Raw genomic sequence first — 24,468 nt, 5'->3', positions numbered from 1 at the left:
TTATTGTGTATATTGTGTATATTTTGTGTAGTGTGACTGTAATATCTGAATTGGTGGAAATTTTTTGTAAGATTAGAAACATGCAGTGCTCATGGCTAGGTTGGAGGCGCAAATTTACAAAAAATTCTCAGGATTTCACAATTGCTTGCACAAAGCCAGTATTCAGTGAAACAGTAGGTGCTTCCTTGCTGGTTTCACCAGATACTTGAGTATATACAGATACTCATAAAGATTAATTTCTACATCTGTTTACTCTCTTGAGCAACATGCTTTATTTTAATTTGAATTGGATAAGGCCATTCCTAGTTGCTTAATATATTCTGCAGGACATAGCAGAGGTGGAGCCTACTTAATGTTGTATTTACAAAGTAAGCCCTCTTTAAAGTTAAAATGAATACATCCAACACCCAAAATATCATATTTTTCTTTGAAAAAAGTATGACTGTTTATATCCACTTTCAATATGGAATCGCCAAACATTTGACTGACTTTTACAAGGTACGTAGTATTGCTTGAGGTTTGATTACCCCCAGAGTCCCTGACTTCAGCTTCTAGACATTTAATTCGTATTTTCCTTGTGTTAGTCCTTTTTAATGTCTAAGCTTTTTGACAGGAGTCTGTTGTCTTATTTTTGAACATCTAGGCTAAAATCTGGGGATAAGATTTATTTCATTTCCAAACGGTCAGATTTTGCTAGGAAATAACCTTTCAGGCACTGAAATATGTTCAGACCCCTTCTTCTCTCATACTGCTAATTTAAAGGTGTATGTGTGTGTAAAAGAATGCAGCCTTCTGTGAATGAATGAAGGTTCAAACCTTTTTTTGCGTGTGCTACTTGAATTGATTTTTAGCTATATCAAAACTGGTATAGAACTACAAGGTGATGGAAAATGCAGTTTGCTTTGCAGACATTGTGATTACTCAACTTTTACTACAGATTCTTTAATATATTGATAGTCTCTTTTTCAAAGGAATGAAGAATATCTATTTAGGGGTATTACCTTTCAGGCTCCTGCCTTTCATTCCTCATTTCCACTGCAGATACTGGTGTTTGATTATGTTTTTTGCTGTCATGGTTTGTATTGAAAATAGAAGCCCATTAATGCTTGCAAACACTGAATGTAGGCATTTTTTGAATTAGCTTTTGGTCAGAATAAGCAGTATTCTAGATATATGTGTTACCACAGCTTTCTGGATGCTGTTAATATAAAGGGATATATTACAGAAGGGTGTTTTTTCCTGACTGGGGATAACTGATGAGACAGGTTGCAGTAGGGGCTCTGCTGACAAGAGTAAGCTTGGAGCAGCTGTCTATGTGTGCGGTTCCAGTTGCAGCTGGTGAAATATTCCAGGTACCCGTTTACTTTGGTAAAGGCTAAAAACGACCTCATGGCATCTGTGCCTGTTTTCTTTACTTGTGAAATTGTAGTTTATCATCAGTTTTATTGATCAAATTCTTTTTTTAGCGAACTTCACAGAGCATTTTTATCAGTTGATAGACCCTCTGTTTGCTATCATGGCTGTACACAGAGCTATCTAAAAGTCATTCTGAACTCTTGCAGCGTTTATGAAGTTTTTGTTACCCTGGATAACTTTTTTCTTTCTTCCTCCAAGGCAAAGCATCCTGAAGATGACAAGTACATGTTTAGAAAGTTTAAGGTACATTCAGCAGTGGCTGCATAGGCACTTATGGATATCTGACTTCTGAATGCAAAGCTCTGACCGCAGCATCTGACTCTGCTGGCGCTGGGAACATGTAAGTGGCACAGAAGGATTAGCCCACTAACCTGTATACTGAGCAGAGCTTAAGAACGTGCTCTAGTTATCAAGCAGCAGGCAAAGCTTGAAAGCAGATGGGAAGTGGGATACGTGCTCCATCTCTCATGGAGCTGCTGCAGAAAAGCCAGGAGAAAAGAGGGCAGGAGATGAGGACATCTTAGGCCAGGAGTTCTCACATTTGTGTAGCTGGGGGGAGGCCTGGTGTCTGCCTTGCATGTGAAACAGAATAATTTCAAAGCAAGAACCAGCTCTCCTGTCTCCCTGCCCTTTCCAGGATGCAATCTGCATCTTTGTAGTTCTTCAGACAACTTAAGGTGAACACTGTTTCCTAGCAGATGYGTAGCCTCAGTTTGGTGCTTTGTGGATCCCAGTCTTCCAGTCTCCTCCACCCTCCCCCTCCCCCAAGCATGGGGATCCTGGGATGCTGTGCTATATTCCTTGCTGAGGAGGTGGGATATCTGCTAACCTGTTTCATTTCAGATCGAATGGGACCAGCCTTGTAAGGAAGAATGGGAGAGTGCCAAGCATACATTAGGGATGAGAGCAGGTCCTTACCCTCTCGGGAGGGGAAAGCATTGAAGCCATTGCCCCTGCGGCACAGCAGATGATAAGCAGCATCATCTGCATTTTCGTGGGCTTCAACATATGCAGTACCAGCCTGAATAAGGGAACAGAATAACAAAGCTGCTTCGTGAGCTCTGCCTAAAAAACCACCAGTGGACTAGTGAAACAATCTAAGGGCCAGTGGGGAATTGGCTTAAGCCAGGTGCCTTACTGCGGCATTTAAGAAAGCAAAAGGATGAACCTACTCCAAGACCCTAGCGCCTAAAGGGGAGGAACCAGGTTGGTTTGGCATCAGGACGAGCCGGTGGCAGGGAGTGACCCTCTCTTGGGGACTGTGCCTGCCCCACCCCCCCCACTTTGTTTCTCAGCACAGCTTCATGTTTAGATGCTGCAGAATTTATGGCACATTTTTATGGGCTGCTGGGACTTTTAGGCTCAAGGGCTGCATCAAACAAAAAAAGGGGGGGGAAGGGTGTTTACCATGAGGCAGGCCTCCTCACCATGTAGTCTTGATTGCTCACCAGAGCTTTTCGAGCATGCCCATGTAGTGAGGAGCAGCATCAGAATAGATGGTAAGGGCTTGTTTTGTTTTACCATTGGCTGCTGTGTGGAGGGATTTGGGGGGGGGGGGGCTACAACCTGGGCTCTTGCATCATTTTTGTTGGTTTATAAATTGCATTTGATCGTTTCAGCCTGAGCAGCAACTGTGTAGCTAGTGAATGCCTTTGGGCTGGGCTTTCCCCCGCAGTTGAAATGGTTTTTGTTCCTGTGGTGTCAGCTCTTCCAGCCCCTTTCTGTGTAATTATTTAGAAGCAGTGTTAACATCATAGCTAAGGCTATGTGAGTTTGTTCCCAGTAGATGGCAATAGTTGTTTGTATCTGAAATTCTGTGTTCAAAGAAAGGCTCTCCGGGTGCGTGTCTGCGTGCGTGCATGCATGTGTGTATCTCTCTCCCTCTCCTCTCGCTGGTCTCCTATGGCCTTTTTAGTCAAAGCACATTTGGAGGTTGAAGTTCCCCTTTGGAAGTTTCAAAAAATAACCTACACTAGATACTCTCCTGAGTTGCTGTTTGTATGCTTATGTTAGAGAACATGTAAAGTAGTAATCAGTTCTTCAGTCTTCCTTAAGGACTTGCTTATTTTTTTTTTATTTATTTTATTTTTTGTTTTAAACCTCTATTTTAAGAAGTAATTCATGGCGTGTTTCTTTTTTTTTTTTTTTTTTGCAGTACAGTTATGTTCTTGGTAACTTACTTATAAAATCCCTCCTACCACGTAACAACTTTTTTTTAAGCCGTTCCATTTTTAATTGTCTGTATAATGAATGGCCCCTGAACAGAAAAACTCGATTTAAAGATGGAGCTTTTTGTTTCTAAGTTACACGTGACTACACCAATTACCAGGAAGCTGAAGCATCATGTTTACAGTGAGGAAATGAGAAGCATCTTTCACATATGAAGACTGTAAATGTTGTATTGGACAGGCCTGCCACCTCTCTCCAGTTGTCCTTGGGAGCCTCAAGTCTAAAAGCACCTTATTGCACCCACTCTGTTCAGGTCTTTCTGTGTGCATGCACCTGGGGCATTATTTTTCTGTGATGTACAACTAATTTTTTTAAATAGCACTCATATGTGACTTTTTTTTAAAACTAGTGAGTTATAACCATATACTTAAGCATAGTTCAGCAACCAGGATGTGTCAGCTATCCCGAGATTAACTTTTCAAGGTAAGTGGGTACACAGAGTAATGCACAGGTGGGAATTAGGATGTTCATCATGCAAATCAGAACTGGAGGGCCTGTAACTGGATATTGCTTAGTAGCAATGTAGTGCAGATGGTCATTCATCACTATGCAAGGATTGTATGTTTCTGTATGCAAAATCAGTATCCGATACACAAATTACATCTGATCTCTTCACTAGCCAGATGCAGCTTAAATAAAACAGAGACACTTTACCAGTGAAACAGTGTTTAATATAGTTAAATTACTTAAATAGATTTCAATTTCCATGGGAAATCATAACTATCCATTTTTGCAAGATCCAGAGTAAAGAGTGTGTGAATACCCCTTGAAATGATCATGACACACTGTCAACAATCACAGCTAGAGATACTGGGGACTTGAAATTTCATTGACAACACAACTTCATAAGATGAATCAAAAGTTAAGAAGGCTGCAGACTTTCGTAAAGTAGAAAGCAAATCCAAAACAATGTATGGCATGGAGCTAATGAAAGTCAGTGAGGGAGTAAAAGGGATGGAGGGTGGAAAAGAAAGGCGTAACAGTGTGATGCAACTGAAGTATTTTGCAAACCAGGAAAGATGTAAAGGAGCAAAAGTATAGTACAAGGGCAGACTTGGCAGTTTTACAGAAGTCAATATACTATACTTTCAGCGATGTTTCCTAGTGGAAGGGAGAAGGAACAGGGCGATGCCATTTAAGCTCAAGTTTAAATGGCTTAATGCTATGGGTATGCTTAGCAACATGGCAAATTAATTAAGACAGACTCATGGATTTTAACTTATTCTTGTTGTCAAGTAGGAAAAAATAAATCACCACCATAGTGCAATCAATCATTAAGCTGTTAATACTACAATATTCTGCCCTGAGAAGAGTGGAAAAGAACTTTATTAAATGTCAAAAGATTGGAGTCATTTTTAGTGCTAGCCAAATTCAATATCAAAACTCTCCCCTTGTAGAATATAAAAAATAGAACTTTTTAAATTCTTTTTTTTTTTAATAAAATATCAAGGGATTTTCTTCACTAGTTAAAAAAAGATAGATGAATGATAACAGTGTGCTATGCATCAACCCTGACTAGAGATAAGGATGCCCAACACAATATCAATGGCACTGTATTTTAAGGTCACCCACCTCATACACAAATTTTCCATCATAATCTTGTTTTGAAAATCACCTAACTCACTCCTGAAAACTGAAAATATGTGACTCAGTTTAAATAAATGTCTACTGCAGGAAAGCCAACTCAGCGATGCAAGTACATAGTTTTTTGCAATGTCAAATGGCAGTTAAAATATCAGACAACTCTCATCAGCAGGATTGTATTAATACCAGCTATGGAAAATTATTTTTTTAAAGAAAAGTTCAAATGATCTTTTTTTTTTTCCTCTTCTTATATGAGCTCCCTGTTACACTTACTTAGAAGAGTTGCTCAGAGCTCTTTTTAACATGCTTGAATTGATACCTTCTCATTAGCTAAGCCTCATAGGTCCTGTTTCCATTTGTTAATACGCCACCCTCAGTTTGAATGCTGCATTGAACARCTGTGTGATTATTGTATTTGTTTTTTCCTCTTCTTGGGGTTGTAGATTTTTCTGGATTTTCATTTAAAAAATGCATCTGATTCAGCCTGGAAACTCACCTGTTGCTGTTTGATTGTATAGTGATAATCTGAAAACTGCCAAGTCTGTGTTCAGAGTATTATGCACAAAAAATTACACAAAAGTCTACAGGTTATATACACCTCCCAACACACCTTGGTGCAGACAGCCTGTCTTCTAATTTATATATAATTTACAAAATATAGAATTTGGTATATCTGTTAGATCTCCATGTTTTCAATATTACAAAATAAAAAATACAAAAAAAACCACAACAAATTTCAGGGGAGTTCCCCCCAATGAAGTGTCTCTTGTTTACATCTAGTCTTTCCCATGTAAACTGATATATACCAAAGAAGAGCACAGAAGACTTTTTGTTTAATAAATATGCTTGTAGAGCCATCTTTCTTCATCTTGATCTTCCCTTTCGTTAGATGTGCCAGCCCCACTCAGAAACGCAGTCTTTCAGCCATGGAAAAGAAGGGAAAAGAGGGGGCTAGGCCTACAATGTCTTTTCTAACTAAAACATTACTGATGCCGTCCTAAAAGGCCTTTTGTGTGTTGCAACAGTGGGTGTCAATTTTAAAAGCCCATTCAAAACAGCTAATAAAAGCACAGTGGTACACTTCAAATAGCTGGCAGTATGGGATGGAAACATTATGGGAGTGCAAATCCATTCCAAAATAATGCTTTGTAGTGAATCATACATTCCTTCTTCAACCAAGTAAATGTTGTGTTGCTTCAATAAATACTTAAATATCTTCTTAGATCCTGTGGTAGCAGCCTTACTTTAAAATTCCAAATTCATGTCTTAGCTGTGACTTCCATCGGCACACATCTTTGGTCGATTTAGCACTCGGGCAGGAACGACTCCAAGGGGTTTGTTTCCCTGCTTTTGCATCTCATGATAGGTGGCCAAAGTGTTTGCTGATACCAGTTCCAGAGTCACTGTGTGAAATTTCAACTGGGCTGCATTTTTTTTTTGTTTTTGGATTCACTGCCAAAAAGTGATTCTTCTCCACTTCAATCTTGTTTAATGCAAATTCCATTTTTCTGAGCGATGCTGCAACTGGTGCTAACTAATTGGAGGCCCTTCATTTAGAAAGTAGGTGGTCATTTCCCCTTTACCTTTGACCTTAATGATGCCTCGATATTCCAGCTGATAGTTGTTGGCTGCTAAAACCTGGTACATGTCTGTGGTTACCTGCAGAAAAAACAAGAGTAGACACGTGCTTGGCATGCTTTTCATTTGCTTTTGGAGTAATTCTTGGGCAAAACTTGGGTGGCGTCAACTGTTTTGGTTCTAAGTTGACTTTTTCACATCAATCACTAACTAAAGAAGTTGGCAGAAGCTGCAAAACAAACACAAACCGCAGAAATTGAGAACCTACACAAGGCAAACAGGGTACACAATGTGAGGAGAACCAGCTTTTCAAGGAAGTCACAGTATGAAAAGAAAAAAATTAATTAGTCACATTTCAAAAAAAATGCACCTGGCAGTTCAGGAAATGTGCAAAATATTGTATCAGAGAGTGATATTAGGAAAACATGTTAAAAGATATTTAAAAATTCCTCAAAAAAAAAAAAAAGGCTTCTAGAAGTTTTGGGGAAAGAGAAAAATTTAGAATTGAAATGGACCAACCAAATTATGAAGTCCTACCCAGTGGATATTTAGTTCAGAAAGGGTCATTTGGGGGCTTTTTTGTGGAGGAAAGGGTAGGGGGAATGAGACTGCATGGAATCATCCTGGAAATAGATCAGAGTAGGGGGAAAAAAAATGGAATAATCTACCCAGGATCCAATTTCATTGGGCAGATGCCATTCAGCTATAATCAGTCACTTACTTTTACTTACTTATCCCACGGAATAACTAACAAACAGAAGATTTAAAGCCAGATTCTGAGATATTTAGGGGCCAATGTAGCAGCAAGGTGTTTCACAGTACTTTCAGAGCCTAAGCAAATGAGACTTGTAACTCGGGTAAATCATTCCCCACCAGCTACCAACAGGGGCTCAAGGCCTAATTTGCAAAAATCCTTTCAAGCACCTAATCTGACCCCAAACTTTTAAAATTTATCACTCAAAACATTTGAAATTCTTAGCCCCCACTGACAGTTCCATTGCATCCTCTTAATCGTTCCCCCAATTTCCTGATGTCGGGCTGTCAACACTCTACCATGCCATAAAAAAAAAAAAAAAAAAAAAAAAAAAAAAAAAAAAAAAAGAAGAAAGAGTCTTTGGGAAGTCTAGTGTTGCACTGCCTGTGCATACTCACATAAACATCAGCTCTAAATACTTCATAAGCTTATGGGCAACAGGAAAACACAGAGCAGCAAGTATCTAGAATGGCAAGCCTAGCCATTCTATGGCGAATTGTTTCTTATAAGGCATTTTCTCACCTTTTTTTCTGGGTGGCTTTAAATATTTCCTCTTCTGGTTTCCTACTGCTGTAAGGTTGCTGTGCTGATTTGCTTAACTTGAAAGAAAATTGCTCATGGACTGCCTCGTAGGAAAGTTTAAAGGGTGTTGGCTAAATATTGATCCAGTCAACTAACAGCTTAATGGGAAAAAAACCAGCATGGCTTCCCCTCTTGGATTTACCATCAGTTACTCTAATTATTTTTACAGCCCTTCGGTACTTTCCCAAGGAATGACAATCTGCAGCTGCGGGCACTGACTCGGAGACAGCAGGGCAACGGCACCGAATCACTGCACAGGTCCCTGTCTGCGCCCCGGCGGCGGGAGGGTCGGTACAGTAGTGCAGCCTCCGTTAAACCCCTTCAGCCGTCCTCTCCCTCCAGTTACCTGTTCGCTCCCTGTTCGCTCCCTGCTGCTGCCTGGATTCTTGCTCACCTCGCGGTGTACACAGAAATACATTTGTGACTCAGGTGCTTGGAAAATAAACCCACCGCTGTTCTTTGGTGGGGGGCAACCCCAGCTCCAAAGAAGATTTAATTTCCCAGCTGCAGGCCAGTGCAGAGCTGCACGCAGCCAAAACCAAAGCCAGCAGCACGAGTTACTACAAGCATCGGAGCAGGACTGTCCTCTTAACACCAGTGAAGCACTCAGGGAAGGAAACTCAGATCAGCACTTCCAGCCAGAACTAAATGGTGATTTTTTTTTTTTTTTAACCTCAAGGCTGCAGAGTTGGTCAAATTTAACAGTCACAGCTTCGGGCTACCATAACCACTCCCCAGTTCACTTTCCTTTCAGCATATAGATAAATGTGTGGCATAAAGGAATCAAGTGAAACGAAAATTCCAATTAAGCTTTAAAACCTCTAAGTGGCACACGACTGGCAACGCAAGCAAGTTTTCCAGCGAGGTCCTTACCTGAATCCTGTCAGGCACACCTGTACTGTCCATTCGGCTGGCTACGTTCACTGTGTTGCCCCATATGTCATACTGAGGTTTACGTGCTCCGATCACCCCAGCCACGACAGGACCAATATTGAGGCCTAGAAATACAGAAGAAATTCCACAACGCTCAGATCCATCGTGTAGGCTCCACATTAAGTTTGAGGCAAGCTATTTATCAGACAATACAAAAATCCTGAGGTTCATCAGTTCTAGCAGTGCTTTACCCTGACACATAAAGCTACGGCCAAACTGAGGGGAAAGAAACTAAAGAAGTTGGCTGCTTCTCTGATCAATTATGGCTGTCTAAATGGCAGCACAGGCTGCATCTGTCCAATCCAGAGCTATTTTCCAGGACCAGATAACATTATAAAGTTTACTGGCCATCTGGCTGCTGAGCAAACAGCTCCCCTGGAATTTGGCTGAGACACGGTTGCTGAGACGCTGGGTGGCTGTGAGAGGTAACGCAGCGTCCCGATGACCTTCTAGAACAAATATCGCTCTTGCCATCTTCATGCTTTCTTTCCTTCTCCTTTCCTGACTCTTTTTACTCTCTGATTTTAAAGACAATTTAATGTCTAAGATGCACAGTTGACTGGCGGACCCAGGAACCACAGGGTATGTGGGCAGAGGACACATCACAGGCAGAATGAGCCCAAGCCCAATGCCCCTGTGAGACCCACTGCTCTGGTAAGAGCCTCTTTGCACCAAGGTCCGTAGCTCGACTGCTCCCAGTGCTCCAGGGAGCTCTGGTAATGAGGACACTGTCCTAATCAAATTGCTCTGAGACTGCATCATACAGGCCAAAAAAAGCCAGTTATTTTTCTGTCACTAGACACAAGAGCGATTAACATCACTGGACATCTAAGGTGACATCTATGGCTTTTACTCTGTAAAATCCCCAGGTCAGAATAACCACTAACAATATTTCATCCTGTAAATACAGGGACATTACCTATCTTCATCTGGAAGTTGTTGAATGAATGTTCATTAATATATTTCATTTGGTCCATTAACCTCATGGCAAAATCAGCCAGAGCTTTGATATGCGTTTTCCCTTCCTTGTCATAAGTGGAATCATTGAGGCCTGAAGCAGCCATATATGTACTGCCAATGGTTTTGATCTTCTCCAGCTGCCGAAACTGGTCTTCACTTATTATCTGTTTCACAAGAGAAGAACAAAGGAACCAAATAAGCCTTGACAAACACATACATGCTGTTAATGTCCTTGCTACGTGTCCTCCCTTAGTACAAGCACTACAAAGTGCTGAACAGAGCATTCAYGCCTCAAAGTACAGAGTCCTCACACAAAGAAGGGGATTAGTTATTGGGGGAAGGGACGAGGAATGAGAGGAGCTTTCATCTGAAAAAARGAATTAAAGACGTCTCGAGCAAGGAGAAATAAAACAAGGCATAAGGACTCAGCAAGCCAGCTTCCTTCAYGAGCTCAGCAAAGCCCAGAGACGCTCATTGATTCAGCTGACTCTGCCCACCTGGATTTTCCACGACTTACTTCGTCGAAATCCGCGATGATCTCGTTGAGCAGGCGCAGACACTCCACCCCTTCGTTGTTGGCCTCCAGCTCCACRTAGAACTCBGAGAAGTTGCTGATCGAGGCGAACATGACAGCCACGCACTCGCACGACTGGTAGTACAGTTCGTCRTTTCGCCGCTCCTGAGCCAAGAAATGGGCYGCYACGTCCTTCGGCAAAATGTTGTGGAGGAGGCGCCTGTTATAGGCCTGCAGCTCCTCCATTTCTTCTTTCTCTTCAGTGGCCTAGTTTAGGAGGGAGAGACAGTGGCACGCTTACTCTTTTGGTAACTGCTCTGGAGGARAGCAAGCTGAAAATGAACTTGTGTGGAGCACAGAAATGGAAGAAAGCARGGAGGGGAAAACAGTAAATTTGGTACATTCCCAATTGAACCCATGAAACAGTCTAATCTGACACTCCAGGGAGGACWTTTTTACCAGCCTTTAGAGCCCATTTCTCCAGCGGTAGAGGGGATATGTCAGGGCAAAGGGGCCAATGAGGAGGATGGGTTGCCTTGTTTCTGCTCTAATGCATATGGATTTAGGATTAATGTTCAGATGGAGCAAGAACTTCTGAAAAGATGTACCTGCCCACAGCTAGGTGACTAAAATAAAACAAGCATTTAAAGCACACTAGATTAATCARACTTCACAGATAATTATTCTCTGAGGATTTGATTTCTCTTTGCAGACTTGCAGAGTACCAGCATCGCCACAGTTCATCGCTTCTGGTTTGCAGGCAAATGTACAGAGGTGCATGTACTGATTCACTTCTTCCCCCCCCCCTTACCTAATGGTAGCAGGATTTTCCCCCCTTGTTTTTACTTTTTGTCATTTTGCATATTTATGAGCAAAAAGCGAAGGATAAAGGGGCTCAGGCAATGACTGGGAACTGCGTAGTTGATACAGGAGAACCGCAGAACGGTTCAGCTCACAGGAACACCACATGGCTGTCCCACGGAAAACAGAGCTGCAGCAGCAGCAGCAGCAGTCCAAATACCCCTGACAAAGTAAAGCCTTTTGAAAAGGGTTTTCTTCAAATCTGCTTCTGTCACTGCTGGAGAGCTGAAGCCAACCAAAGGACGKACTCTCCTGCGACTCTCGGGCCCCAGCATGGGTGAATAGCGTTTAGCCATATGCTCCAGTCCTCCCTGTGCGAGGAGAGACACACRTACGTACAAACAGGTGTGTCACAAGCTGTGAAGAGAAGGGATTTCCTCCCTACCCTCCTTAAGCACATGTTGGTAAAGGGACAAACTATCTGCAAAGCACTTGCRACTTTGGCTCATGCGGGCTGGTTTCTAGAACAGGACATTTGAGACTGGAAATTCGGTTAAACAAGGAAGGACCCTTTAGAAAGTGATATGTGTGGACAGAATAAGAAAAACACTTGGCGCTGCCTGGGGAAGCAACGCGGTTCAGCCTGCTGAGCACAGACCTGGATCTGCAGTGAAGCCCAGGCAAGTCAGCTCATCTCTTCCATTGTTTCACCATTTATAAATGACGATAACAATGTTTATCTGCTTCCCGAGGAGCTTTAATTAATTATTAACCTATTCTTAGAATGATGTCCTACTGTCCAGAAGGTTAAAAAAAAAAAAAATCTACAGTAACCCTGTGGTCCCCCAACCATGACTCAGGAGCAGAGCTGAGACCTGCCCTGCTTGCTTGAGAATCATGTAAGGTACCCCAACATCCCTCACCAGCACAAGCAGTAAAAATATTAACAATGAACCCAGTGACAGAAGCAAAAAACCGTGACATTATCTGTAGCATGTTGGTTATCCAATATTGCTGCCTAGGAGCTAATGAAGATTGGATATCCAGCCAGTTCCCATTGCTTAACAAGGAGGTGAACAAAAACGCAACTGAAAATCTTTTGAACCTCTAAATACAGCAAGCCAAAGTCGACTGAACTCTGCAAAACAAATCAGCAGTGAGAATGAGCTCGATAACGTTTATAAATTGTGTTATATTAAAGGTTTCTGTGACAGCGACAGGTCCAGGTGCCCGAATTCATCTTCAGATCTCTGGCCCTTTATTGCAGGGACCATCCTAAATGCATTGCCAAGGAAATGAGGGTGAAAGTAAATAAGCAGGATGACAGGCACTGAGAATGAAATACGCCAAAGAAGCTAGGAACATTACTGATGTGTCCAGTGAGCTGTCACATTCATCCTGAATTCAAAGGCATTTTTATAAGACTCTAAAACTTGATAACAAATAGCTCAACGGTTTCATACCAACACCAGTGGTTCTGTGCATTCATCCAACATGGCAAACACCACTAACCTGAAGCTTCCAGAGGAAATCAAGCCTGGCAGTGGATTCCACTTGCTGGGCATGCAAGTACAGCGCCAGGACAAACACTGTAATGATGACAGGGGTCACAATCTTGAGCGCGACTCGCGTCATTGCCGGAGCGCTACAGCCAACAAAAAGACAATTTCTCGATTATTCGCAGCACCGAGGAATGCGCACAGCTTAGCCATGCTCTCCAATTCCCATGTAAGGCTAACCAATATTTGAACAGAAGATTTTTTTATTTCCCTGTGAAGCACATGTTGGCAAAGGGACAAACAATACCTGCAAAAAGCTTATGATTTTGGCTCATGGATGCGAGTTTCTAAAACAGGACTTTGAAACTGGAAATTTAATCCAACTTCTTAGAAAGGCTTAACATTGATATAAGAGCCAATTTTAAGAAAACAGCCATACGTGCTCAGCCAGGACTGTGCTTGGGCAAACTGAAATGCTGCCAGCTCTCAGATCGTGTTCACTGTGTCTCTCGCACTGTCCTCCCCAGCCTCCTAAGTCTGGAGCTCTTCTACTTTTAGTGCTTCCTCACACTTTTTAATGGCCTTTGTTTTATAAATATTCTAAAAGCTGAAAGGGATGTTAAGATACATTTCCAACCCTTCTGACAAGCAAGCAAATAAAAACTGTTTGAATTACAAARTTATACAATATGAAAATATTATTTTGATAAAACCTGTGATCTTTAGTTACAAATAAAATCTATGAGCTGCTCTTATAAAGCAAGTTCACGTCAGTCCCACAGAAAGTAGGATGCTCTGAGAATAGCTATACAGACAGAAAGGCAATACTCAGTCCACTTATGTTTTTTAGAGTGTCTTGCACCAGGTCACAGCAATGCATAGTAAAGCACCAGACAGACTTGCCCACTGGTGACCCAACATGCTGATACTGCTCCTTGTGAACAGAAAACGCCTGCCCAAAAAAATCATTAGAATTATTTCATGCCGAAAGAACTCACCATGGTAACGTTGCATTTGCAGACACGCTGAAAAACAAACAAACAAACACAAAGCCAAGGTTAGTAAGGTGGTTTGCTCTCTCTAGCACACGTCCTTTGGCGTATCATTCAACAGCATCGCTGCAATGTGGCACCTCCAACACTGTGTGGGGCTATAACCCTTTAAAAACGGGTAACAAGAAAAAGATTGGGTGGCGSGGAGGTCGTTCTCTGAGCTACACTCCAAGATCCAGAGTGATGGTGCAACGTGGTTAATGTGGCTTGGGTGTAAACAGCCAAGCAGCACTGAGAATCGGAGAATCATTCAAGATTGTAATGTTAGTGTGGGGTGCTTAGCAAATGCTTGCGCACCTGCCACTACTTAATTAGGTCAGGCAGAAAAACTTGTTTTAGAAAAGGCAGCTTTGGGATAAGTCGTTGCGAGGGCTAGCTCCCCTTCTCCCCGTTCACCGTAACATACGGCACCGCAAAGCGCTCGTATCGAGCAGAGCTGCTGGAGGAGATGGAGGGCGTGCTTTCTGTACAGCGAAAGGACGGAAAAGAGCTTTCTGGTGGGTAGGAGCTGGCTCAGTTCCTGACTGATTGATTGCTTAATGCTGTGGGGTTTCTTCTCAAGTGTAGGTGGAGTATTAGGTGGCTGAGAACCATATATATGTGTCTTTTAAAATGCTATTTAAATTGAAAGAAAGAAACCAGTGGTAGCATTATTATAGTGCTTTTGATGCAGTTATAGCTTTGCAGGCTGCTAATGTGACACATTTTTACAATGAGAGTCATACAGTAGTTCTGAGTACTTCAGGTCACAGTTTTCTGAGGCCGGCAGGAACCCTCTTTCTGGAGAATCAGAGCTAGAAACTACCCAAATTGAAGTGGCTGAGGACCTAGCTGAGCACAAAATAAAAAATAATAACATAGCAACTTTCTAATCTTGTTTTTTTTCAAGATATTTTCTGGTGTTCTGAGCATGGAATTTCTTCTGACAGATTTTGAAAACCACTGTCGTCTCACACCTGATTCATTGAGAGGCCCCTTGGTCAACTCCAGCACTAAACACATAACGAAGTCCAGCCTGTATTTAGCAGTGGAGCCAGTTTGAAAACTTTGGGGAAATTTACTCCACATTGAAGGATGGATCTAGTAGGAGTTGGAGCCACTTTCTTCATGCAGTGTGATACCCTTCTTCCCCTAAATCACTGCCTTGACAAGGATGAGTGCCTGCCCCTCACTATCACTCTTGGTCTTACGATGGGAGAGCAGCAGATCTGAACCTCTGTCCCGGGACTGCAGCTCGCTGTGGTTATTATGCCTGCTCTAAAATCCTCAGCAGCAACGCAAAGATTACAAAATGCAGCCAACCCAGTAGTTACAATAAAGCTTTGGATAAGTGAAAATGCCCACTGCAAGTAATAATGGAGTTGCATTGGTAGGTTGCTCCTCCATGGGACAGWCATTTCCAGTAGCAGATGGCTCTTTAACCAACTACAAGGCAACACAGTGAGAAGTCTGCTAAATACATTCACGTTCAAAGTTAAGTGCCCATCTTCAGCAGGATGGGTGGCTGATTTTGGGGACAGCTCCCATAAGGACAGGAGAGCCTCCCTTATTGCAGCCTTGAAGCCAAGGCTAGACAGCCTTCCAGATCACATGCTATAGCTCAAACAGAAATGATGGGTTTGTGAACAAATCATTGGGCAAAGTTCTTTGGGCTCCACTTAGAAGATCACATTGGTCCATCATATCTTTAAAACCAATGTGTTAGTTTTATCTTCTGCATAGGAAAAAAGTAACATAATAGTAGCTCTGTGCTTCCAGTTATATGCTTCATATGTCACAACGCTGGTGTGTCACTGCAATCAAGTCTAGCAACTCTCAACGTGCTGTAATCAGCCTTTCAGTTGCTTGCATGCTGGGTTAGTTTGTACACAGAAGTGTGAAGCGACATCTGCATCACTCCTAATTAGTCAGAGTACCATAATGGCTCCAGAGTAGACAGTAATTATGTAGCTACAATGGGCATCCAATTAAAGCAATATGAGGCCATTTTTTTTTTTTTTTAATATCAGCTGGACAACAAGGTACATCTCTAAACTGCGTTGCATGCTGAGCTTCCATTTCCCACCAGACCCAAATGGTCTGCCTGACTCTGGGGCATTAAAAAGCTGCCCATGGAGATCTCAGTACAAAACAAGTATCATTTAGTGAGAGATAATATAGCATCCACAGAAAACTTATTTCTGGGAAAACCTTCTAACCTTCTCTACTTTATTACTGACATTTTGATTGTGGAGTGACGTAAATTATACTTCTAAGTGCTGTAATTTTGCTTAGTGCTTGACTTAAAAGAATGAAATGATATTCAGGATATAAAATGCTTTTATTTCTCTAATTATGTTAGAAAATGCTAAACAGCTTCCGCTGTGGGAATGCATACCTTCTGCAAAAAAGAAAGGAAACCTCATTCTCCTTATACTCCCACAGAAAGCTCCATGGGGTTTCCTACATAATTTCGTTTGCTTGAGTTAAAAATATTATTTAAATGATTTTACTGTCAATGGATGTGAAAGTCATACCTCCATAAATTATTACTGGGCACACAGGAATCCTAGAAATCATGGAATGTTACTGTGAAGGACAGAAGTAACTGAGTGCATCCAGCTTGTAGGAGTTAATGACCATCAGCAAAGTCAAGCAACTACATAAGCTATTTCATAACACACAAAATAGCATTGGGAAGGACCATGGGTGTCTTCTCAACCATCTTCCTGTCTCAAGACAGGAGCAAACATAGCTATGATCCTAGGCAGATGTTTCACCTAAACTGGTCTTTAAACCTTCAGGGTTGGACATACTACAAATGCCCTACTGGGTTATCCCAGTGCTTACTAAATCTTTACCATTAAAGAGTTTCCTAGCATCTGTATAAATATTCCTTGGTGCGATTTAAGTTATGACTTCATGTTTTACCCAACGTACACATGCCAAGTTTCTTCTCACTATTCTCTTTTCTAGGATAAACACTACCAATTCTTTTCATCTTCTCTAGTATTGTATGCTTTCTAGATCTCTGATTGTTCTTTGCTGCGCTGGACTCTTCATTATTTTGAAGCGCCTTGCCCAAAACTGGAGAACATGCTCCACGATAGGCCTTCCCACTGCTCAGTAGAGCAAATGGTCTACTTCACACATCTTACAGGCAMCTCTCCTTGTTATACACCCTAGCATCATGTTTACCTTTTCACAACACTATGATTTTGTTGACTCACACTTAAGTATATTGTTGCCTGCAAGGGAAAATCATCAAAACAAGTAGCAAAACAATGCAACTGCTGGTGAGATGTGAAACCTGTGGAGGAGAGAGTGCTTGTGGATGTGCTGAATTTGCCTCCCTGACATGACCTTCAGGAGAGGGGTAACCATGTCAGTAGAAGGAGGAGGTTACCACCGTGATTAGTGTGTGACCTGGCAAATATAAACTACCTTTGTAAGTAAAAAGGCAACTGCCTACTGGCACTTAACTCGGGCCCCTCTGCTAGGAATTGTGCCAGCATAGGCTATACCGCCAACTTTTCAAATGTAGACATCCATTCAGCAGAAACTGTAAGATCACTAGCCAAATGCCAAGCTCTACCAGTTCTGCCACCCCAACCTGCATTTGATACACCAGATGTCAGAACATCTCAGAGGTTCATTCATCTCTGAGCCATCTAGAATTTAGTTTTTTTGTTTTCTTTTTTGAGACAAGGCATTGCTATATTGAGAGTGTACTACCAGAAGCAGTCAGAATGACTAACAACATCTCCCCATTTCTGGAAAAAAAACCACATATCCACTCTGATTCCAGTTATATTTCATTATTAATAGATAGTTCATTAGTCAAGTTCTAGTTCAAAAAAGTCTTATAGGTAACTGTGATCTTCTACACTTCAGAGGTGGACAGCAGCATGGACAGAGCCTTAAATTTACAGCCATGCCTAACCTGGTACCATGCACTTCCATTGCTTACACCTCGGCTTTGGAGCTCCCATCCACCTAATGCCACACTGAAATCACTGAGTGAAAGAAGTTAGGTGAAGATTTCAGAAGTGAAAGGCACTTACTAGGTGTTAGCTGTAACCAGGAGATCTGCATTGTCAAAAAGGTTGACCCCTGGCACCTCCACAATGAGAACATATATAAATTCAATGATTAACATAAGGATCAGTTTTCCAATACAGCTGATCTGAAGGAACACAGAGCAGGCCAGGAGACTCAATAAGACACTGTAGGTAAAGTACTGTATAAAGACAAAAAGGGAAAAAAAACAGGAGAGAGATGAATGTCAGTTGGATAAATCAAAACCAAAAACAAAAGAAACTAAACAGAGGGATAAAAAGGGACTGGGGGTCATGTGGTTGAATGAACATTTAAACCTGTGGCTACCTGTGGGATCCTCTAACATTACAGGGAATTTAAGTGTTAAAACTGAATTGATGGAGAGAACAAATGGCTGTTCCCCACTGCTTACAATCCCTCTCTGCCCAGCACCCGGACAACCTTGTGATGGGTGCAGAGTGTTTTCAGTTCTCCGTTGTGCCAGATCATGCTTCTGAGTCTTTCTGTAGAAATACTAAGAGGCTTTGCAGGGTTGAAAGTCACAGTAAGGATAGTCTCAGAATCCTCACTGAATTAGATACTGACAATATTCCCATTAGTTTATATGGAAACAGGTTCAGGGCTTCAGTGGGACAACACCTGAATGGTAACAGATCAGCTATAAATCTGCAACGCTGTCACAAACCCAAATGACCTAGACATCTATTCTGCGCTTATCCAAGAGAGATTTTTTTCCCTTCCTTTTCAGTTTCCAGCAGACAACATACCAATGGCTTGAAGTTCTGCATGCTATTAAGGACTTCACAGAGAAAGGCCATTTCTCCTGCTACAGGCAGGACCCAACAATTATAAAAGTCTGCTGCTTATTCAACCCTGAAAGAACTTAAACAGGTCTCCAATTCATCCCTGCTAGAGACCACGTGTAGCAGGTTTATTGTACAAAGCATTCAGGCACCCTGGTGACTTTGCCCAGAGCTCAGAGCTTAAGCACCTTTGAAAATCAGACCACTCATTCAAACGTATGAATGCAGGCTCATGACAATAACTTCAGACATACAAGTTTGTGAGTGGTAGCCTGTGTCAGTCCCATAACATCAGTCAGCAGCAATCTGCTTTCCTCTGCAATCGCTAAATTTTATTTAGTGATTCTCAGACCAATGCATCTGCAATGCATTTTTTTCAAGCAATACCTCTGGAAAGTTGCAGTTGGGCAAAGGACTGTCACAGAATCCCTGCAAGGTGCCCAGGCTGTAGTTGGAAGTCAGGTTGCTGATAAGGCATATGTCCACCCGGTCACGAGTGATGTTGTATTCTGTAGCCATGCAGCTGGCAAGATCCACAGTGCTGCACATGAACTGAAGAAAAAGATAATGTTAAACTCAAAGGCATAGACAAGGAGAAGAGAACCAAATAATTTATATCATTTTAAAAGCCCCTTGGAAATGGCTATCCAAGGAAACTAAGCGATGTGCAAAATGGAATCACCAGCCTCTGTTTTACTGCACATGTAATGGCTATGTTTTTTCTCCCCAAGCCATTAATTAATAAAATCCAGGCCATGCACTCTAGAAAGCAAGTTCAGTGCTCAACATGTATAATTCAATGCTTGAAGGTTCACAAGTAAGGCAGAGGGCCTGTAGATATTACACTACAAATATATCCCATTTTCTGTGAGAAGGTCTTGGTGTTGCTGTATTTCTACTGACAGGACTTCCTGAATTGCTAACTTTCCTCTGACATCTAGAAGTTCCTAAAGCTACTGCTGTGGGTTCTTCTGTAGGAAAGACTTTTGTGTCAAGATTCAAAGACTAATTTGTTACATTATTCTGAGGCAGAGGTAGACGCCCCCATCCTGATCTCCTGTGTGCACAGCTCTGCTTGTCCATTTAGCTGATTTTTACATTAAGCAATTCACAATTGCAAAGAGCCCCATATTATGCAGAAAAATAAGACTAATTCCTGCCTGGTGCTCAGCAACCCACACTGGTTCTTTGCTGGTGTGCTATGGGGGGAGACTGTGGGAGTCTCAAAGCCCTGGAGCTCAGGGTCTCCCCCTCGTGCAGAACGGGGCTCTGCTAGTCTAACCAGAACATGCTGTACTTTGCCAATGCCTCCCACTCAAGTACCCCCACGGAGCATAAAATTGTTCCTAAATCTCTACTATGTATATAGGGAAGCGGAGGCAAGAGCAAGAAGTGGCCTGATGTTTAGGTGTTTAAATTACTCCATGCCAGTGCAAGTCAGTGCCAGGTCCGGGCTTCCTCAGCCAAGGCCATAACTGATGGGGAGGGAGCTATGTGGAGTCTTTGGAGCTATCTCTAGGCCCAGGGCTTTAACCCCAGGACCATCTCTTTTTATTTTTTATTTTTCTCTTAAAAAATAAAAGAGATGTGTGCAGGACACAGAATATTCAAATGGTTTCTTTAAAATCCATTTATCCTTCAAGCCATTCGTACAGGTGAAAAAACAGCAGCAACAAGGCCCTAGAGAACAGCCCATCTCTCTCTGAATCTGAAATTAGCAGCAGTGTTTGGATGTGAAGCAAAATCACCCCAGTCCTGAAAGTGTGATTTAAAGCAGAGCCTTTACAGTCTCTGTTAAGTGATTATTACACTGGGAGCAAATTCAGTGCTGTGCAGAAGGCCAGCACAAAGCCTACGGAACGGTTAAGTCCCACTCAATGCTGTGGGAGTTAGATGACACATGGGCCTCGGGCTGGGCCTTCRCGCTGGGGTACGCTTCAGGTTTGGTTTATGTATTTGCAGCAGAGGCATTTAAAGAATCAGAAAAGAATATAGTCACAAAAGCAAAGCCAGTGGCAGGCATATAACATGCTAGGGACGTGGTGGTCTGGCTCCAATTTCCTTTCTGTGCCCCGAGAGCAAAGAGGAACTAACTTCAGATGCTCTAACAACCAGGCAGTGTTATGCTAAGCCCAGTGGTTTTAAGGGTTACGGCACCAGAGGGCATCAGTACGAAAGCCACACGAACAGCGGGTCTAAAGGAAATAATGCACGTACCATGTTGACAAAGGCAGAGAGAAAAACCAGGATAATGGCAAAGACTCCAACTAAGGTACTATTGGTCCTGGACTGTACAATCTTCTTAGAAAGAGTCTGGAGCGGAGCTGGGAAAAGCTGGATATGGAAAAAAAAAAGATTAAATAAACATGTAAAATCACTGGTTGTTGCAAGGATTACAACTTTCATTTGAGCTGCCTACATCCTTCAGGACAGTGTCTATCTGGCTGCTGCACAGGGGTTGGAGGATGGTGACAAGGGACAGAGGCTGTGGGACACAGGCAGGGACGTGACTGCATCGTGGCAGCACGGCCCAGCTGGCTTGTCAAACCTAGTTACTCCTTCCTAATGGAAACACTRGCTCCTGAGCCGAGACAGTACAGCTCGCAGGACTGCACTCATCTTGTCAGGAGAAGCAAACCACGAGCCACCTGTAACTGAAATAACCAGGAGCTGCAGCCTGTGAGTTATTGGATCAAAAATTAAAAGAAAACAGAGATGAAAAAAACCCTCTTATATGCCTTTTGTCAAGAAAGGATATCACAGCACTTTCGATACCATTTCAGAAACACACTGTTAAAAGGTCCAGGCCAGTCTCACGATCTGTAACACCCGCACGGAAAGGCACTGGGAAAATCAGCTGGCCTCGCCTTGTCTATAGCACTCCGCACCAGACACACAGGGCTAAAAACAACCTCTGGTAAGGGCAATCGCACAGCTTCCTGAAATAGCCTCTCCCAGTGATTCACTGTTATCGAAGTTAGGAAGTTTCTTCTCACTACCGAACCGCATGCCTCCGGCGTGTTTGGTCTGCAGGAGCTGCACTGTGCTCTAGGTGGGAACCGTTCCCGCGCCGAGTGCAAGCTAACCAGGAGCCCTGTGCAGCAAGGGTTACACCTCGACGTCGCACGGGGCCTCCTTCCACTGCTTCAGCTGCTAAAAAGTCCCCAAGGCACTGAAACAGCCCCTCTCTCTGCATTCACCACTGCTGTCCCGGCGCAAGCTTGGAGCTGGAGCACAGAGAGATGCCCCCTCCGGAAATCTTGGAACACTTTCCTGGGGAGCGGGGAGCGCCAGCTGCTCAAGGGAAGGGGGGCTCTGCCGCCGACTGCTCGAGTTTTTCCAGAATCCAGCTCTCCTTTCTGTATCAACACACTGCATGAATAAGCAAGCCACTAGAGGGTATTTTTAGAGACACAAAGAAGCCAGCAGCACAGCGACATGGCGCTGCAATTTAACTATGACTAATGTTTCTATTAAAAGGCCTGCTTTTCCAGTTTATCCTTCACTCTTACATCTTCAGAGAGGCAACATTTTGTCAGGGCCCAGCTTCCCACACAGCAGTCCTGCAACGTAATTACGAAGCGTTTGGACGGCCGCGGCGCTGGTTAGCTGGGGACTTTTACAGAGGGAAGGAGAGGCTGGCATGGCGAGAGCTTTTCCAGAGCTGACTGCACCTGCTGCCAGCACGCACTCAAAACTTCAGCTAACTCTCAGGGAGAAAAGGGCAAGTCTCTGCGCGGGGAGGGTGGTGGAAGAAAAGGGGAAATCGGGGTTCTGATCTGTTCGCACTGAATGAGAATTGATTGAAATTCACTGAACGCTTAGACAATCCTTCAGGCTCATGCAGCCGATTTAAAACAAAACAGAGCCCCTCTTTTTTAGAAATAAACCTTGCTGATATAGAAATTCTTGACTCTGCTGATAAGCCAGAATCAAAGTACTTCCTTTCCCTACCGTATCCAGCTGCTCCTAGACAGACATCAGCCAACACATTCCCACCGCCGCAGGGATGTAGGACAACACCCTTGGGCTTTCCTCCTCTCTAACCTTAATAGGATTTTTATATCCATGAGCTGTCATCCCTTATAAGGTCTCTTAAATTGCTACCTTAAGAATCTGCTGTACAAGATCTAGTATCACGGTACCTACTGGCCCATGCTGACAGGCGGATGATAACCTTCATCCCTTAGAGGATATCATCCTCTGATTTATTGTGGAGTGACATTAATGGGAACTGTACACATTGCCCAACAATAGAGTACAGTGTTAAATCTCCAGTGGCCATAGGAATTTGGAGAAAATGTTTGCTGAATACAACCAAAAGAACAATATGCTTTTTCTTGTGCCTTCATGATGGTCCACTGCCTTTCTAAGAGCTGCTCCTGATTTTACTGCATGCGAGGGAAATCAGGCAGAAAGGTTTCTAATCTAGCAGCTAGGATTCAAGGGAGGTTGCGGGGGGCTGATTAAATTGGATTTCAAAATCCAGCTTCAGTCAGCAGATTTGTGTTTATAAAAGGCTAAATTGGAAAGACGCAGCCAAATTTGGAAAACACATTTCTGTGAAAAGAGAAGGAGAAATCACAAAGGAGGAAATAGGGAATTAGCAGTGGATTTTTATCCTTGCTGGAGGAGCTGTTATGCAAGTGTTGTAGGACAGTAACGATTAGCACTTAGTATTTCACTCTTCCAAACACCACCTAAACACTAAATTAATATCACATCACTTCTCTGAAGCACTATTCTCATTGGACAAACAGAGAAACCGAGATAAGACAGGAATTAGCCCAAGGTATCATTTAAACTGAGCCAGGAGATAGAGGCTGGGCCTGGAGGAGAGTGTGACAGATCTTGCTGCCCCCCAAGGCTCATGTTTGGGCCTCATGGCCAAGCTCCACAAAGGTACATATGGGTCTAACCTCCTTCTGCAATCTCTGGGAAATCAGGCACCGAAATAAAACTTGGGAGTGCTTTGTTGTGGATCTTGGCTCAAGCCTCTATTGCCAACAATCTCAAAAAAGCCTGACTTTGAACCAAGCCTGAGATATCAAGCAAAGCTATCAGGGGAAGGCGCTTCAATTCTAATGAAAATGTGTTTTCTTTGTATTAATCTTGGTTCTCATCACTTTGCAAAGTAGGGAAAAGGTTAAATTAGTAAATAAGTGCAGCCAGAAAAAAAGTCTTGAAGATGAAACTAATGCCAGAAACCCCGATAGGTTAGGATGGCAACAGAGAGCATAGCTGCACAGCCACACCACACATCATTTTACAGAAGCAAACGCAGAGACCAGGAATGGTTGCCGCTTGGAGGACTTCCATGATAGAAATGGGTGACCTGTTGCAGCACTAACAGGTCTGCTCCACTCCAGCAGTGTTCCCTCCGCAGAAGCATCTGCGGGCCAGGGGTACACCAAAAAAAAAAGATCTTCCCCCCAAAAAAGAAAAATTCTGTTCCTGCCCAATAAAATCCTTTCTGTCCTAGTAAAAGAAGCAGAACTATCAAGACTTAATAGGACAGTGAAAATCTGTACTCTGTTGCTGGTGAGCCCATTGGTTTGTACTGTCCGACACCATTTACTCCTCTTAATATGAGTAAAATCTTGCATTGGTGAAGAACAGAACAACGAAGAAAGGTCTGATGAAATGGCACCTCTAAACCCGCATGTGCAGCTATGGGGAAAAGGGGCTAAAAGAACGGCAGTGATCCATTCGGCTAGCCAAATTC

General features: G+C 42.7%; 1 protein-coding gene across 1 annotated transcript in view; it reads right to left on the bottom strand.

Moving 5' to 3' along the window:
- Positions 1–4,294: 4,294 nt before the first annotated feature.
- Positions 4,295–24,468, bottom strand: part of ADCY5 (adenylate cyclase 5) — a 224,179-nt gene continuing 204,005 nt past the window's right edge. The window contains exons 13-21 of the mRNA XM_026082174.1: positions 20,961–21,077; positions 19,131–19,295; positions 17,946–18,121; positions 13,849–13,875; positions 12,864–12,996; positions 10,554–10,817; positions 9,996–10,200; positions 9,017–9,141; positions 4,295–6,888 (exon numbers count right to left, since the gene is read on the bottom strand). Coding sequence (XP_025937959.1) covers positions 6,760–6,888; positions 9,017–9,141; positions 9,996–10,200; positions 10,554–10,817; positions 12,864–12,996; positions 13,849–13,875; positions 17,946–18,121; positions 19,131–19,295; positions 20,961–21,077 — 1,341 coding nt within the window. The 3' untranslated portion in view covers positions 4,295–6,759. The remainder of the gene's footprint in view (positions 6,889–9,016; positions 9,142–9,995; positions 10,201–10,553; positions 10,818–12,863; positions 12,997–13,848; positions 13,876–17,945; positions 18,122–19,130; positions 19,296–20,960; positions 21,078–24,468) is intronic.

This window comes from Apteryx rowi, unplaced genomic scaffold (genome assembly GCF_003343035.1).
Source record: "Apteryx rowi isolate R43461 unplaced genomic scaffold, aptRow1 scaffold_57, whole genome shotgun sequence".
Taxonomy (NCBI): domain Eukaryota; kingdom Metazoa; phylum Chordata; class Aves; order Apterygiformes; family Apterygidae; genus Apteryx; species Apteryx rowi.
This window is presented reverse-complemented; position numbering and strand designations above follow the sequence as displayed.